Here is a 15,162-nt window from a genome sequence, read left to right on the forward strand (position 1 = left end):
TAGATTATATATCTTTAGGGACGCCTGGGTGGCTCAGTGGTTGAGCGTCTGCCTTTGGCTTAGGGCGTGATCCTGGGGTCCCAGGATCGAGTTCCATGTTGGACTCCCTGCATGGATCCTGCTTCTCCCTCTGCCTATATCTCTGCCTGCCTCTGTGTGTGTGTGTGTGTGTGTGTGTGTGTCTTATGAATAAATAAATAAAATCTTAAAAAAATTATATATCTTTACAATATATATATTTTTTCTGTAGCCTATTTTTCCATAATCATACGTGGTGGATAACTTTCTGTTTCAATGATACAGATTCATATCAAAATTTTTCTGATATTTTAATAGGGTTTTTATTGTGACCAAATACACATAACATAAAATTTGCCATTTTAACATTTTGTTTTGAAGATTTTATTTATTTGATAGAGAGTGAGTGAGCACGAGCGGGGGAGCAGCAGGTAGAGAGAGAGAAGCACGCTCCTCACGGAGCAGGGATCTGGATGCGGGACTTGATCCTAGCACCCTGGGATCATGACCTGAGCTGAAGGCAGACGCTTAACTGACTACCCAAGGACCCCCATTTTAACATTTTTAAGTATACAGTTCAGTAGCCTTAGTATATTCACATTGTTTTGCAGCCATTGCCACCATCCACCTCTAGAATTTTTTTGATCTTGCAAAACTGAAACTTTATACTCAATGAACAATGACTCCCCATTCTCCAAATCCCTCCAGCCCCTGCCACCATTCTATACTGTCTCAATGAATTTCACTATTCTGGGTACCTCATTTAAGTAGAGTCGTATAGTATTTGTCCTTTTGTGACTAGCTTATTTCACTTAGCTAATATTTTCAAGATTCACCTGTATTGTATCTTATTGCAGAATTCTTTTATTTTTAAAATTTATTCTATTTTTTTAAAGATTTAATTTATTTATTTGAGAGAGAGAGAGAGAGAGAGAGTGAGAGAGAACATGAGCAGGGAGGAAGGGGAGAAGCAGGCTGGGATCATGACCTGAGCTGAAAGCAGACGCTCAACCAACTGAGTCATCCAGGCAGCCTCAGGATTCCCTTTTTTTAGAAGGCCAAAATAGTATTCCATTGGATGTATATGCTCCATTTTTTTTTTGATCCATTCAGTTGTCAGTGGACACTTGAGTTGTTTCCACCTCTTGGCTATTATGAATAATGCTGCTATGAACATGGATGTTGTCCAAGTATCTCTTTGAGATTCTGCTTTCAATTCTTTTGAGTGTTTAGCCAGAAGTGTAATTGCTGGATCATAAAATAGTTCTGTTTCTAATTTTTTTTTTTTACAACTCTCCATACTGTTTTCCATAGTCGCTGCACCATTTTATATTCCTTTTTTTCTTTTTTTCCATTTTATATTCCTATCAATAGTGTACAAGAGTTCCAGTTTCCCCATATCTCACCAATACTTTTTTTTTTAAAAGATTATTTATTTGAGATGGAGAGAGATAGCAAGAGAAGCATGAAGTGGGAGGAGATGGGAGAGAAGGAGAAGCAGGCTTCCTCACTGAGCAGGGAGTTGGAAGTAGGGCTCCATCCTAGGACCCCTGGGATTGTAACCTGAGCCAGGAACAGATGCTTGACTGACTAAGCCATCCAGGTGCCCCAATGCTTTTTTTTTTTTTTAAGATTTTATTTATTTATTTATTTATTTATTTATTTATTTATTTATTCATTCATTCATTCATTCATTCATTCATGAAATATGCAGAGAGAGAGAGAGAGAGAGAGAGAGAGGCAGAGACACAGGCAGAGGGAGAAGCAGGCTCCATGCAGGGAGCCTGATGTGGTACTTGATCCCAGGACTCCAGGATCACGCCCTGGGCCAAAGGCAGGCGCTAAACCGCTGAGCCACCCAGGGATTCCCCTCCCCCCTTTTTTTTTTAAAGATTTTTATTTGAGAGAGCACGAGCAAAGGGAAGAGGCAGAGAAAGAGAGGGAGAAGCAGGCTCCTCACTGAGTAGGGAGCCCGATGTGGGGCTTGATTCCAGGACCCTGGGACTGTAACCCGAGCTGAAGGCATACACTTAACTGACCAAACCATCCAAGTGCCCCAATACTTGTTATTTTTTAATTTAAAAAATTTTGTCTTTATGCTCGGTGCCCAATGTGGGACCAGAGCTCACAACCCTGAGATCAGGAGTCCTATATGCTCTACTGACTGAGCCAGCTTGGCATGCATTTACTTTTTATCATTTAAAATTAAAAAAAAAAATTAAAAAATTTTTTTCCATGGTGGACATCCTGATGGTGGTGAGGTGATATTTCATTGTAGTTTTTTTTTTTTTTTAAGATTTTGTTTATTTATTTATTTATTTATTTATTTATTTATTTATTTATTTATGAGAGACAGAGAGGCAGAGACACAGGCAGAGGGAGAAGCAGGCTCCATGCAGGGAGCCCGACGCGGGACTCCATCCAAAGTCTCCGGGATCAGGCCCTGGGCCGAAGGTGGTGCCAAACCGCTGAGCCACCTGGGCTGTCCTCATTGTTGTTTTGATATGCATTTCTTTAATGATTAATGATAGTGGAGCATCTTCTTATATGCTTGTTGGCTATCTGTGTATTTTCTTTAAAGAACACTAATGTCAAGTTAATTTGAGTATTTGTAGATCGGTTCACTTCTCATGTTTATTGTATTTTAGGGGTATCTTTTAGCTCTATTTCTTTTCCACAGATTTATTTCTCTTTTATTTATTCTCATCACATATATGTGTGTGTGTGTGTGTATATATATATATATATTTTTTTTTTTTTTAAGATTTTATTTATTCATGAGAGAGAGAGAGAGGCAGAGACACAGGCAGCTCCGTGTGGGGAGCCTGATCTGGAACTGGATCCTAGGACCCCAGGATCATGACCTGAGCCAAAGGCAGATGCTCAACCACTGAGCCACCCAGGTGCCCCTAGGTTAGGTGCAATTTACTGTAAATATAATTTGGATGTAGATTTTAGGATTAATAAATAAAACATTAAAAGCATATCCAAAGTGGCTCATATTTTAGACATTGAGCATATGATGAATTATTGTTCCCAAGCTTTCTTTTTTAAAATTTTATTTATTTATTTATTTATGATAGTCACAGAGAGAGAGAGAGAGAGGCAGAGACACAGGCAGAGGGAGAAGCAGGCTCCATGCACCGGGAGCTCGATGTGGGATTCGATCCCGGGTCTCCAGGATTGCGCCCTGGGCCAAAGACAGGCGCCAAACCGCTGTGCCACCCAGGGATCCCGTTCCCAAGCTTTCTTTTTGAACATTTTATTATTTAGTTAAAATTTTTTATAAATATATTTATTTATTTACTTGAGAGAGAAAGGGAGAGCACGAGTCAGGGGAAGGGCAGAGGGAGAGCAAACATCTTAAACAGACTCCACCCTAAGCACTGAACTGTAGCAATGTTGTGCTTGATCATACGACCCCTGAGATTACGACCTAAGCTGAAATCAAGAGTTGGTCAGATACTTAACTGACTGAGCCACCCAGATGGCCCTTTCCAACTTGGAATGTTTCCATTATGACCCCTGTTTTCCTCAGTTGTGTGTTTTCAGTGACTTAGTTTTGTGTTATTTTTCCTCTGTTTCAGGAAAGTAGCTTTTCTTTAAATCTGGGAGATTATGTTGACTGACTAAAAATATGTTATATTTACTATTTTTCTGTAATTTTGGTCAAATTGTGATTTTAGTAGAAGGTACCTAATTTCAGTGCAGTAAGCACTCCTTAACTACGCTACCCTAAGTTCTTCCACTTGAGAGGAACTAATATTAGTGATTCAAATCCAAAGTATATTAAAAGAGTATAGATCATTATTGTATTAGTTTCCCAGGCCTGCTGTGACAAATTAACAAATGAGGGGGTTTACAACAACAATCATTTATTTTTTCACGTTTCTGGAGGATCAGAATCTGAAGTGAAGATGTTGGTAGCGTTGGTTCCTTCTGGAGGCTCTAAGGGAGAAATGTCTCCCTCTTTTCTAGTTCCTGGACATGTCTCTGTATCCAGTGTGTCTCTCCTTCCTCTCATGAAGAAAGCAGTTGGGGTCCCTGGGTGGCACAGTGGGTTGAGTGTCTGACTTGATTTCTGCCCAAGTCCTGATTTCAGTTGAGATCAGGTGCTGAGCGCTAGTTTGCTTGAGACTTGAGATTTTCTCTTCCTCTCCCTTTTTCCCTCCTCCTTGCCTGCAGGTGCTTGTGCTCTCACTCTTTCTTTCTCTCTCTCAGATTTTAAAAGAAAAAACAAAACAGACCAATCATTGGATTTATAACCCTCTCTAACCCATTATGACCTCAGTCTTAGCTAATTAAATCTTCAGTGACCCTATTTTGAAATAAGATGACATTCTGAGGTTCTATGTGGACATGCATCTTTATATTATTCAATCTATTGCAGTTATCGAGGTTATTTCAGGAACTCAAAGATGTTTCAACCTGAGAAAACTTGTAATTCACGTTATTAACAAATTAAAAGAAAAATATAATTGTATTAAATGCTTTACAAAAGTATTTGTTTCAGATTTTAAAAAGTACATTCCTGATTTTTAAAAATCTGTTAAATCAATAGAATTAAAACCCCAAATTAAGTCTAGTGAAAATGATAACTCAGAGATATCCATGTTCATTTTGGAGATTCTCTAGATGAAAGTGGCTTAACCTTTTTTAGGACATGGACCTCTTTGGTGGTAATTTTTTATTTTAAGATTTTATTTATTCATGAGAGACATACAGAGAGAGGCAGAGACCTAGGCAGAGGGAGAAGAAGCAAGCTCCCCAAGAGGAGCCTGATGTGGGACTAGATCCCAGGACCTGGGGATCATGCCCTGATCCAAAGGCAGACGCTCAACCACTGAGTCACCCATGTGTCCCTGGTGACAACTGTTGAACCCTTCTTCAACTTCATTGGGTCATTGTGGAAATAAATGAGAGGCACACGGTGAGGGCTTAAAAAAAAAAAAAAAAAACAACCCATTAGGTTGTACTATCGGTGCACTGATTTTATACTAAGAAAATTCAATAAACTACTGCTTTTATATAAGACAAATTAGTAAAGTTATTTGGGTATAATATAAATATACTGCAATCAGTAGTTTTCTTTTATTCTAGCAGTAACTAGTTAGAAGTTGAAATGGAAAAGTGATTTCATTTACAGTATTAATGAGCATAAAATACCTAAAAATAATTAGAGCAAGAAGTATGTAAGACTTATGTGAATTATAAAATTTTATTAAAGGACATTAGGAAAGATATGAACAAATGTAAGATGTACCATATTCCTGGATGAGGAAATGCAATGCCATATTGCTACTCTTTCAAATTTAACATTAAAATTTAATGTCATTAAATTAATTTCAAGAATTGTTATTAGAACTTTACAGATTTTAAAGTTCAAAAGGAAGATGAAGTATATGACTTTAAAAATGTTTTAAAACTTTAAACTTATTACCTTGAGATAATTTTAGGTTCATTTGCAATTATGAGAAGTAATACAGAGATCCCTTCCCTTAACCCACTCTCTGCTGGTGTCTTGCAAAACTATAGTACACAATATCGTGACCATAATATTTACATTATTACAGTCAAGATACCGATTTCTATCATCAAAAGATCCCCTCCTGGTGCCTCTTTACAGCTATATCAGCTTTCCTTGTACCCTCCCCCCACTGTCAGGGCAGCTCCTAATCTGTTCTCTATCTCTATAATTTTGTCATCTCAAGAATGTTTCTATAAATGGAATCATATAATACACAACCTTTTGCAGTTGGCTTTTTTCACCTTGTGATTCTCTGGAGATTCATCCAGTTGTTGTATCTAGCAATAATACTTTATTCCTTTTGTTGCTGAGTAATATTCAGTGATAATGGGTATATATCACAGTTCACCTATTGAAGGACATTTGGATTTTCTTTTTTCAGCTTTTGCCTATTATGAATGAAAAAGTGCTGTAAAAATTTGTGTACAGGGTTGTGTGTTGACATGTCTTCATTTTTTGGGATAAACACCCATCAATGCAGTGCTAGATTGTATGTTAGTGACATGTTTAGTTGTGGTATTTTAAAGATTTTATTTATTAGAGAGCATGAGTGGGAGAGGGAAGAGCAGAGAGGGAGAAGCAGACTCCCCTCTAAGTACAGAATAGGACGTGGGTCTTGATCCCAGGATGACCTGGGCTGAAGTAAGGTGCTTAACTGACCCATCCGATCATCCCAATTTTTTTTTTAAGATTTTATTTATTTATTCATGAGAGATACAGAGAGAGAGAGAGAGGCTGAGACACAGGCAGAGGAAGAAGCAGGCTCCATGCAGGGAGCCCAATGTGGGACTCGATTCTGGGATGCCAGGATCATGCCCTGAGCTGAAGGCAGGTGCTGAGCCACTGAGCCACCCAGGGATCCCTGCATCCCAAGTTTTTTAAAAAAAAAACTTCCAAGCTATTTTCTGAAGTGGCTGCTCTGTATTACATCTACCAGCAATGTATAAGTGATCTACTTTTTCTGTATCCTTCCCAGCATTTGGTATTGGTTTTGGTTTTTGTTTTGTTTGTTTTTATGTTAGCCATTCTGATAGGTATGTAGTACATTTCAGTGTGGCTTAAATTTGCATTTCCCTCACTAGCTAATGATGTTGACTATCATTTTATATGCTTATTTTACCATTTGTATATCTTTGGTGAACTGTCTCTTCCTGTCTTGCCTGTTGGCTGCTTTTAAATATTAATCTAATCTATCTATCTATCTATATATTTATTTATTATAGACAGAGAGAGGCAGAGACACAGGCAGAGGGAAAAGGAGACCCCACGCAGGGAGCCTGATGTGGGACTCGATCCTGGGCCTCTAGGATCACGCCCCGGGCCAAAGGTGGTGCTAAACTGCTAAGCTACCGGGGCTGCCCATATATAAAGTTTAAACAAAATAACAGTAAAATCTTAAAAAGAATTGCATTTTGATTTATCTGTAATGTTTGCTGGTATATCTTCTTGTGTATAGCTTTTCTGGTAATTGCTGGAGTGGGCATTGCATTAAAGATCATAACATCACAATCTATGAATGGTGTCATTTTACCACTTTAAGTGTTAACATTTTACCTCCTTTTGGTATCTGCATTTGTTAATTTAATTGTTTTAAATATTTCCTCTATAAACATCCAGAACCATGCAGATAGTGTTGTATTTTTGCTTCAACCACCAAACATAATTTAGGAAACTCCAGAGGAAAAGAAAAGGCTCTGAATTTTACCCATATTTTTGCAAACTGTATTCTTTTTTTTTTTTTTTTAAGATTTCATTTATATATTCATGAGAGAGACACAGAGAGGCAGAGACATAGGCAGAGGGAGAAGCAGGCTCCCTGCAGGGAGCCCCATGTAGGGCTTGATTCTGGGACCCCAGGATCACCCTCCCAGTCAAAGGCAGAAACTCAACCACTGAGTCACCCAGGCATCCCAGTTTTTAGAAGTTTAATTGTGACATGTGTTGGAATGGATTTCTTTAGGTTTATCTTTTTTGGGGTTTACTCAGTTTCCTGAATCAGGTTACATCTCTTGCCAAATTTGTGACATTTTCAGACATTATTTTTCAGCTTTCCCTTCTTTCTCTCTTTCTCTTCTTTCTCCCAGGATTTTAATGGGTAATTTCTTGTGTTCTGCCTTCCATTTCACTGATTCTTCTCTTTGTTCTCTCCATCCTGCTGTTGAATCAATCCACTTAACTTTTTATTTATTTTTCAGTTCTAAAATTTCTATTTGATTCTTCTTTATATTGTTTCTTTGTAGAAACTTTTTTTTTTTCTTTTTGCTTTTCAGTTTGTTTGAACTGTGCTAATAATTGTTGAAGTAGGGACGCCTGGGTGGCTCAGCGGTTTAGCACCTGCCTTCCACCCAGGGTGTGATCCTGGGGTCCCGGGATTGAGTCCCACGTCGGGTTCTCTGCATGGAGCCTGCTTCTCCCTCTGCCTGTGTCTCTGCCTCTCTCTCTGTGTGTCTCTCACGAATAAATAAATAAAATCTTAAAAAAAAATTGTTGAAGCATTTTTTTTGTTGAAGCATTTTTATAGTGACTATTTTTAAAACCTTTGTCCAATAATCTTAACATTTATGTCATATCATTATTTTTATTCAGTTTGAGATCTTCTTGGTTCTTGGTATGATGAGTGATTTTCTTTTTTAAAATTGAAGCTTGGATATTTTTGTATTATGGGATATAGGACCTTACTTAAACCTGTTTTAGCTGGCTTTCAGTGACACTACTTTAGAGAAGGAAAGAAGAGTGCTATTTTGTTATTGCTAGGTAGAGTTAGAATTCCAGTTATTTTGAGTTCTTTTCTATTTATGCTAGATAAATAAAAGGATCTAAATTTTTTTTAAGAATTTATTTATTTAGTTAGTTATGAGAGACACATAGAGGTAGACACACAGGCAGAGGGAGGAGCAGGCTCTCTGCGGGGGACCTGATGTGGGACCCCTGGACCCTGGGATCATGCCCTGAGCCTAAGGCAGAGGCTCAACTGCTGAGCCACCCAGGCATCCCAAGGATCTAATTTATATATGTTTGTTGGGTGAATAAAATGTATAAATCAATTGTGTGTGTGTGTTGTTTTAGATTAGCATATGTGTCTATCATAAGCTTTTAAAAGTGAAGTTGCAAATAGAATACAGTACTCCCTCTTCCTAACTCTGTGAAGTTGGAGGGAACTGAATATAGGGAATGTATGTTTTCACTTGTATAAGAATTCCAGAAGAGCAATCTGCATATGGGTTTTCTAGCAAACTACTGGGATTTCATCCATACCTTGACTAGCTAACTTAATGATGATGATGATAAGAAGGACTATTTTTTTTAATATCTTATTTATTCATTCATGAGAGACAGAGAGGCAGAGACATAGGCAGAGGGAGAAGCAAGCACCCTGAGAGAGGCAGAGACATAGGCAGACGGAGAAGCAAGTACCCCACCTGATGTGGAACTCGATTCCAGGACCCTGGGATCACAACCTGAGCCAAAGGCAGATGCTTAACTACTGAGCTACCCAGGTGATGGACTATCTTTATTAAATGTATATTTCCATTTTTCTGTCATAGAAATGACATCAGATGTACCGTCATTGGGTCCAGCCATTGCCGCAGGAAACCCTGCAGCTGGGATTCAAGGTGGAGGAGCCATTGTCCACAGGGCTATTAAGCGGCGTCCAGGGTAAGTTTAGGTATCATGTGTCATGTATGCCTCTCTTATAAACCAGCCTCATTCAGTTAGTGGCCGAACCGAATCCTCTTTGCTATGCCTAACCCTCTCATTTCAACTGGTTACTAACTGCACTGCTGTCAGATACTGCTCTTTAGTCCCTGGAATTTTTTCCTTTTTACAGAATTAATGTTTTATCTAAGTTTCTTATATGCAAGTTTTTTAAAAAAATATTTTTTAATTAAGATTATTCCTTTAATTACTATGTAGTTAATGCACAGTATTTTATTAGTTTCAGGTATACAGTATATTGATTCAGCAGTTCTATACATCATTACTCAGGTGTTCATCTAGACAAGTGTGCCCTTTCACCTAGTTCACCCATCCTCCCCACCTTCCCTCTGATGTACTTTACTTTTAATGAGTACCCTCTTTTTTTCAATAAGAGTGTTTCGTATATGAAGAATTGATTTCAGAATACATGGTTCTAAAAGATATATGTAAAACCTTCCCTCCAAGTAAAATAGAATACACATTTCCTTTGAGTAAACACAGAAGAATCCTCTGGTGAAGTCACATAAAAAGAGGTATACCAAATACTGCAAATGTAAGAAGACTAAAATCATACCAAGTGTATTTTCCAAATACAGTGGTACAAAACTAAAGATCAACAATAAAGCTGGAAAATGTGCAATGTAAATTAAAATATTTAGTATGTAAAAATTAACACATTGCACAAGCAGTGGGTCAAATAAGAAATCAAACAGCAAATCAAAATATGCCTCAGAACAGCAGAAAAAGAAAACACAGTACTCCAAAACCTGTGGGATGCAGTGAAAACAGATGTTAGAGTGAAACTTATGCTGTAAATGCTTATATTAAGAAACTCAAATAAGGTGATATTATACCACAGAGGGCTAGAAAATGAAGGAACAACTAAAATTTAATGAAGGAATAACAAAAATCAGAAATAAATAAGATAGGGATCCCTAAGTGGCACAGCGGTTTGGCGCCTGCCTTTGGCCCAGGGCGCGATCCTGGAGACCCGGGATCGAATCCCACATTGGGCTCCCGGTGCATGGAGGCTGCTTCTTCCTCTGCCTATGTCTCTGCCTCTCTCTCTCTCTCTCTCTCTGTGACTATCATAAATAAATAAAAATTAAAAAAAAAAAGATAAAAAAAAAGAAATAAATTAGAGATCAGAATAAACAATGACATAACATTGAAAGTAATGATTAAGTTTTTCTAAAAACATAAACAAAATTGGGGACGCCTAGGTGGCTCAGCGGTTGAGCTTCTGCCTTTGGCTCAGGGTGTGATCCTGGAATTCCGGGATCAAGTACCACATTGGGCTCCCTATGAGGAGCCTGCTTCTCCTTCTGCCTATGTTTCTGCTTTCTCTCTCTGTGTCTCATGAATAAACCAATAAAATATTAAAAAAATAAATAATATTGGCGATGCTTAACCACATTAATTGAATTTAAATACAATTTTTAAAATGCAAAAATAAAATAAAATAAAATCTCCCAGCACAGAAACACTCCAGGCAGAAGGCTTCATTGGTGAACCCCACCAAAAATTTAAAAATAATAATAATGAGTTTTTATCAGAATCTTGCAGATAATGAAACGGATCACATTCACAGTTATTCCATGAGACCATTCCATCAGTTATTTATTTCATGAGGCCAGTACCACTCAGATACCGAAGCAGGACTAAAACAATACAAGAATGTAGAAGTCTACTTTGTATTGCTATTCCAACTTTCTTTTGACATCTATTTGCATGATGTTCTCCATCATCTCACTTTTCAATCTGTAGGTATCTTTAGGTCTAAAATGAGTTTCTTGTAGGCAGCATATAGATCTTGTTTTTTTTAATCCATTCTCACACCCTTTATCTTTTGATTGGAGTGTTTGAGCCATTTTCATTCAAAGTAATCATGGATAGATAGGTATTTATAACCATTTTATTACTTGTTCTGTTGTTTCTGGAGATTTTTTCTGATCTTTTCTTGTCTTTGGTTTCTTGTTTGCACTCAGAGTCACTTTAATATTTCTTGCAGGCCTGGTTTAGTGGTCACAAACTCCCTTAGTTTTTGTTTGGGAAAGCCTTTATCTCTCCTCTTCTGAATGATGGCCTTGATGGATAGAGTATTTTTGGCTGCAGATTTTCCCATTCTATACTTTGAATATTTCATGCCACTCTCTTCTGGCTTACCAAGTTTCTGTTGAGAAATTTCCATTAGTCTTATGGGTTTTCCTTTGTAAGTTAAGGACTAACTTTTCTTAAAAGATTTATTTATTTATTTGTGGGGGGTGGAGTGGGGTAGGGGGGTTAGTGCATGCATGTGTGGGGAGGGACAGAGGGAGAGAATCTTTATTTTTATTTTTTTATTTTTTTAATCTTTTCCCCGTGATCTCAGAGCCTAATTCAGGGCTCTATCCCAGGACCCATGAAGATCATGGCTTGAGCTGAAACTAAGAGTTGGATGCCTAAGCAACTGTGCCCCAAGTAAATAAATGAATCTTAAAAAAGAAAAAAAAATAATAAAAGAGGCTTGGGAGAATGGATAGTATTTTTTGGTGTTAAATTTCTCTTTTTACTTCCTTAAAAGTTGTTTAGCTAAGGGGCACCTGGATGGCTCAGTTGGGTGAGTGTCCGACTTGGTTTCATCTTGGGTTGTGATCTCCAGATTATGAGATGGAGCCCTGCATTGGGCTCTGTGCTGGGCCTGGAGCCTGCTTAAGATGCTGTCTCTCCCTCTGTCCCTTCCCCCTACTTGCACATGCACACTTGCTTTCTCGTCAAAAAAAAAAAAATTTTTTTTTTTAAATCTAATATAGCTAGTCTTTAAGTTTCACCTGCTAATAGTAATGCAAGTCATCCTTGGAGTTAGGTGGTAACATGAGTAGCATATTAAGACTTACTATGTCTCCAGGAGTTTTACATTAACTCATTGAATAACAACTTACTCAAGGATCTAAGTAAGTGGAAGATATTTGATATGAACCTTGGGAGGTTAGTTTTAGAGTTCACTCTCTTAAACACAATGTTATGGTTATGTATAATAGCAAACAATTAGAAGCACTATAAATATCAAAATTAGGGGATTAGTTGAGTAAATTTTAGTATATTTGAAATGGAATACTGTACAGTTATTGGAGGTAACATGTATCAGTAGAGAAAAATATTCACAGTATGTTGGGACATTACAGTTTATGTAACATACTACTCTGTCAGAAGGAAATATGTAACATGTGCCTAGAAAAACTGAAAGGATACTCCTCAGATTTCTAGATGATGAGATTATGGGAAACTTGTTTTTATTTTCAGATTTTCTGAAATGAATGTCTATTATTGGTAATCAATTAAAGAAGAAATATACATTCTTTTAAATAAAGATTGGAAAATAGAAAGAATAGAAATTATCCTACTACCCTGTCATTTCCAATCAGTTTTTTAGTATAGTTTCTTCATTCTTTATATGTAGATCTTTTAGTAGTTGGAATCTATAATTAGATAGTTTTTTTATATAGCCTTGTCTTTTCACCTAATTGTATGTAACCTTTTTTCATTACTGTTATTTTATAGAAATATGATTTTTAAGTTACACAAAGGGATGTACTCAGTTCCTTTTTGGGAAATTTAAGTTATTTTGAAGTTTTTGCTAGTATATGTAATGCTCTGTGAACATCTTTGTACATAATTTTTTTTTATCTCTTTTGAGTTATTTCCTTAAGGTAGATTTTTAGAAATGGAGTTATTGGGTAGATTTTGACAGGTAATTAGGGGGCTACAGAGAGGAAGAGGAAGGAACACTTTCAGGATTGACACTGTATATGTCATCTAGAGACTCATAATGTGGGGTTAGGGTGGTAGTAGAGAATATAGAGATTAATAATAATAACCTGCATCCCACAGGTTTTAGAATACTGTGTTTTCTTTTTCTGCTGTTCTGAGGCCTACCTTATTACTTATAATCTTCCCTAATCCCTGAAATGAAAGTCACTGTTGCTTTTTTTTTTTTTTTAAGATTTTTTATTTATTCATGACAGACACAGAGAGAGAGGCAGAGGGAGAAGCAGGCCCCATGCAGGGAGCCCGACATGGGACTCGATCCCCGGTCTCCAGGATCACACCCTGGGCCGAAGGCAGCACTAAATCGCTGAGCCACTGGGGCTGCCCATCACTGTTGCTTTTACTAAATGTCTTATAGCATATTGCTTGTGCTTCTCACATGGCACTTTTCTATTCTTGTTTTATATTTGTATTTGTCTAGGTAGAAGGTCTCTTGACGGCAAGTCTCTTGTTTTCTTCTCTCTAGTATGTATTACATGTTTCTTAGATGTGTGATGGAAAAAAGCATTAATTAATAACCTTCTGAGATCTTAAATTGCTTCTGTATATAACATCACTGTTTTGGAATGTTTCAGAAAGCCAGTAACATAGCTTAGACTATAGAAATGAAAGATGGACCTGAATTATTATTGTTTTTTTAAGATTTTATTTATTTATTCATGAGAGACACAGAGAGAAAGAGGCAGAGACACAGGCAGAGGGAGAAGCAGGCTCCATGCAGGGAGCCTGATGCAGGACTTGCTCTCTGGTCTCCAGCATCATGCCCTGGACTGAAGGCAGACACTTAACCGCTGAGCCATTCAGGTGTCCCAGACCTGAGTTATTCATATTAATTTTTTATTTTCACTTTTGAGTGGATTCCTGTTCCTTTGATAGAGGTTGTACTCTAGTGTAAAACTTTGGCAAAAGCGGAGACTGCCAATTTAGGAAAATATAAGGCAGCAGCAGGTAGGTACTCTTTTGATTGCCTAGTTGGGTACAAGGAGGAAATCACATAGCTTTGATTTCTGTGTCTAATTCCTCTTTTCCTTCTTCCATTTGGGTGGATGTTCAGATAGCTTGTGGGTTGAGAAATGTTAATTTCTTAATTTTCTGTATTGTCAGTGGGCTTATAATATTTATTGTTGGTTTTACCCAGGTTGGATTTTGATGATGATGCAGAAGGGAACAGTAAATTTTTGAGGTAAGATTTTTAAAAATTTTCTTAGATTTCTGATATTAAAGATTAGTTCATGATCTTTATATTTCTGACTTGTAATATTTTTGACCTTAGGCCTAAGGCAAGTTCTTTATCCTAAAACTAAAGTTTCCTATTGTGTTATACCTTATAACATTTTCAAGCATTTTTTAAATGGATTCAGAGGAAGGAGCTCAGTGAAGAGAGGGCAGAGAATTTCCAAGACCCTGTTTTAGTTTTCTATTGCTGTGTGGTTTAAAAACAACGATGATATATTATTTCTCACAATGCTGTGGATTGGCTGGATGGTTATTCTGTTTTCTTTGTGGTCTTTTATCTTTAAGAATGTCAGACTGAGTTTCTTTACATGCCAATGGCTACAGTGTGAAGGGCAAGTCTCAGTCTAAGTGCTTATCAAGCCTCTGCTTTGTATTGACATTTGCTGGTGTTCCTTTGGCGAAAGCAAATCTTATGTTCAAGTCCTGAGTCAGTGTGTTAGGAGGCCAAGGTGTAATTCATTGAGGGGGGTGGGCATTAATGTACCTTTCATATTTTCTGATGCCCATTGATTCTTTCAGAGCAGGAATTAGAATTTGTATCCTTAAATAATGAATCTTCTGGAGCACTGAAGATGGACTTTTCAGTATATTGTTGGAGGACTTCTTTCAGAGAAGGGAAATACTTATTCTTGCTGAAGACCAATTATTTGTTTTTTTTTTTTTTAATTTTAATTTTTATTTATGATAGTCACAGAGAGAGAGAGAGAGAGAGATAGAGGCAGAGACATAGGCAGAGGGAGAAGCAGGCTCCATGCACCGGGAGCCCGATGTGGGATTTGATCCTGGGTCTCCAGGATCGCGCCCTGGGCCAAAGGCAGGTGCTAAACCGCTGCGCCACCCAGGGATCCCAAGGTTTTGTTTTTAAATAAGGAAAG

The 15,162-nt window shown here is 37.4% G+C and overlaps 1 protein-coding gene across 8 annotated transcripts in view; it reads left to right on the forward strand.

The window, feature by feature from the left end:
- The window catches only part of ARNT (aryl hydrocarbon receptor nuclear translocator), a 70,163-nt gene that overhangs the window by 13,005 nt on the left and 41,996 nt on the right, over window positions 1–15,162 (forward strand). For all 8 annotated transcript variants that reach the window (XM_077842377.1, XM_077842375.1, XM_077842371.1 and 5 more), the window contains 2 exons: window positions 9,091–9,202; window positions 14,190–14,234. In XM_077842377.1, coding sequence (XP_077698503.1) covers window positions 9,091–9,202; window positions 14,190–14,234 — 157 coding nt within the window. The remainder of the gene's footprint in view (window positions 1–9,090; window positions 9,203–14,189; window positions 14,235–15,162) is intronic.

This window comes from Canis aureus, chromosome 12 (assembly GCF_053574225.1).
Source record: "Canis aureus isolate CA01 chromosome 12, VMU_Caureus_v.1.0, whole genome shotgun sequence".
NCBI lineage: Eukaryota > Metazoa > Chordata > Mammalia > Carnivora > Canidae > Canis > Canis aureus.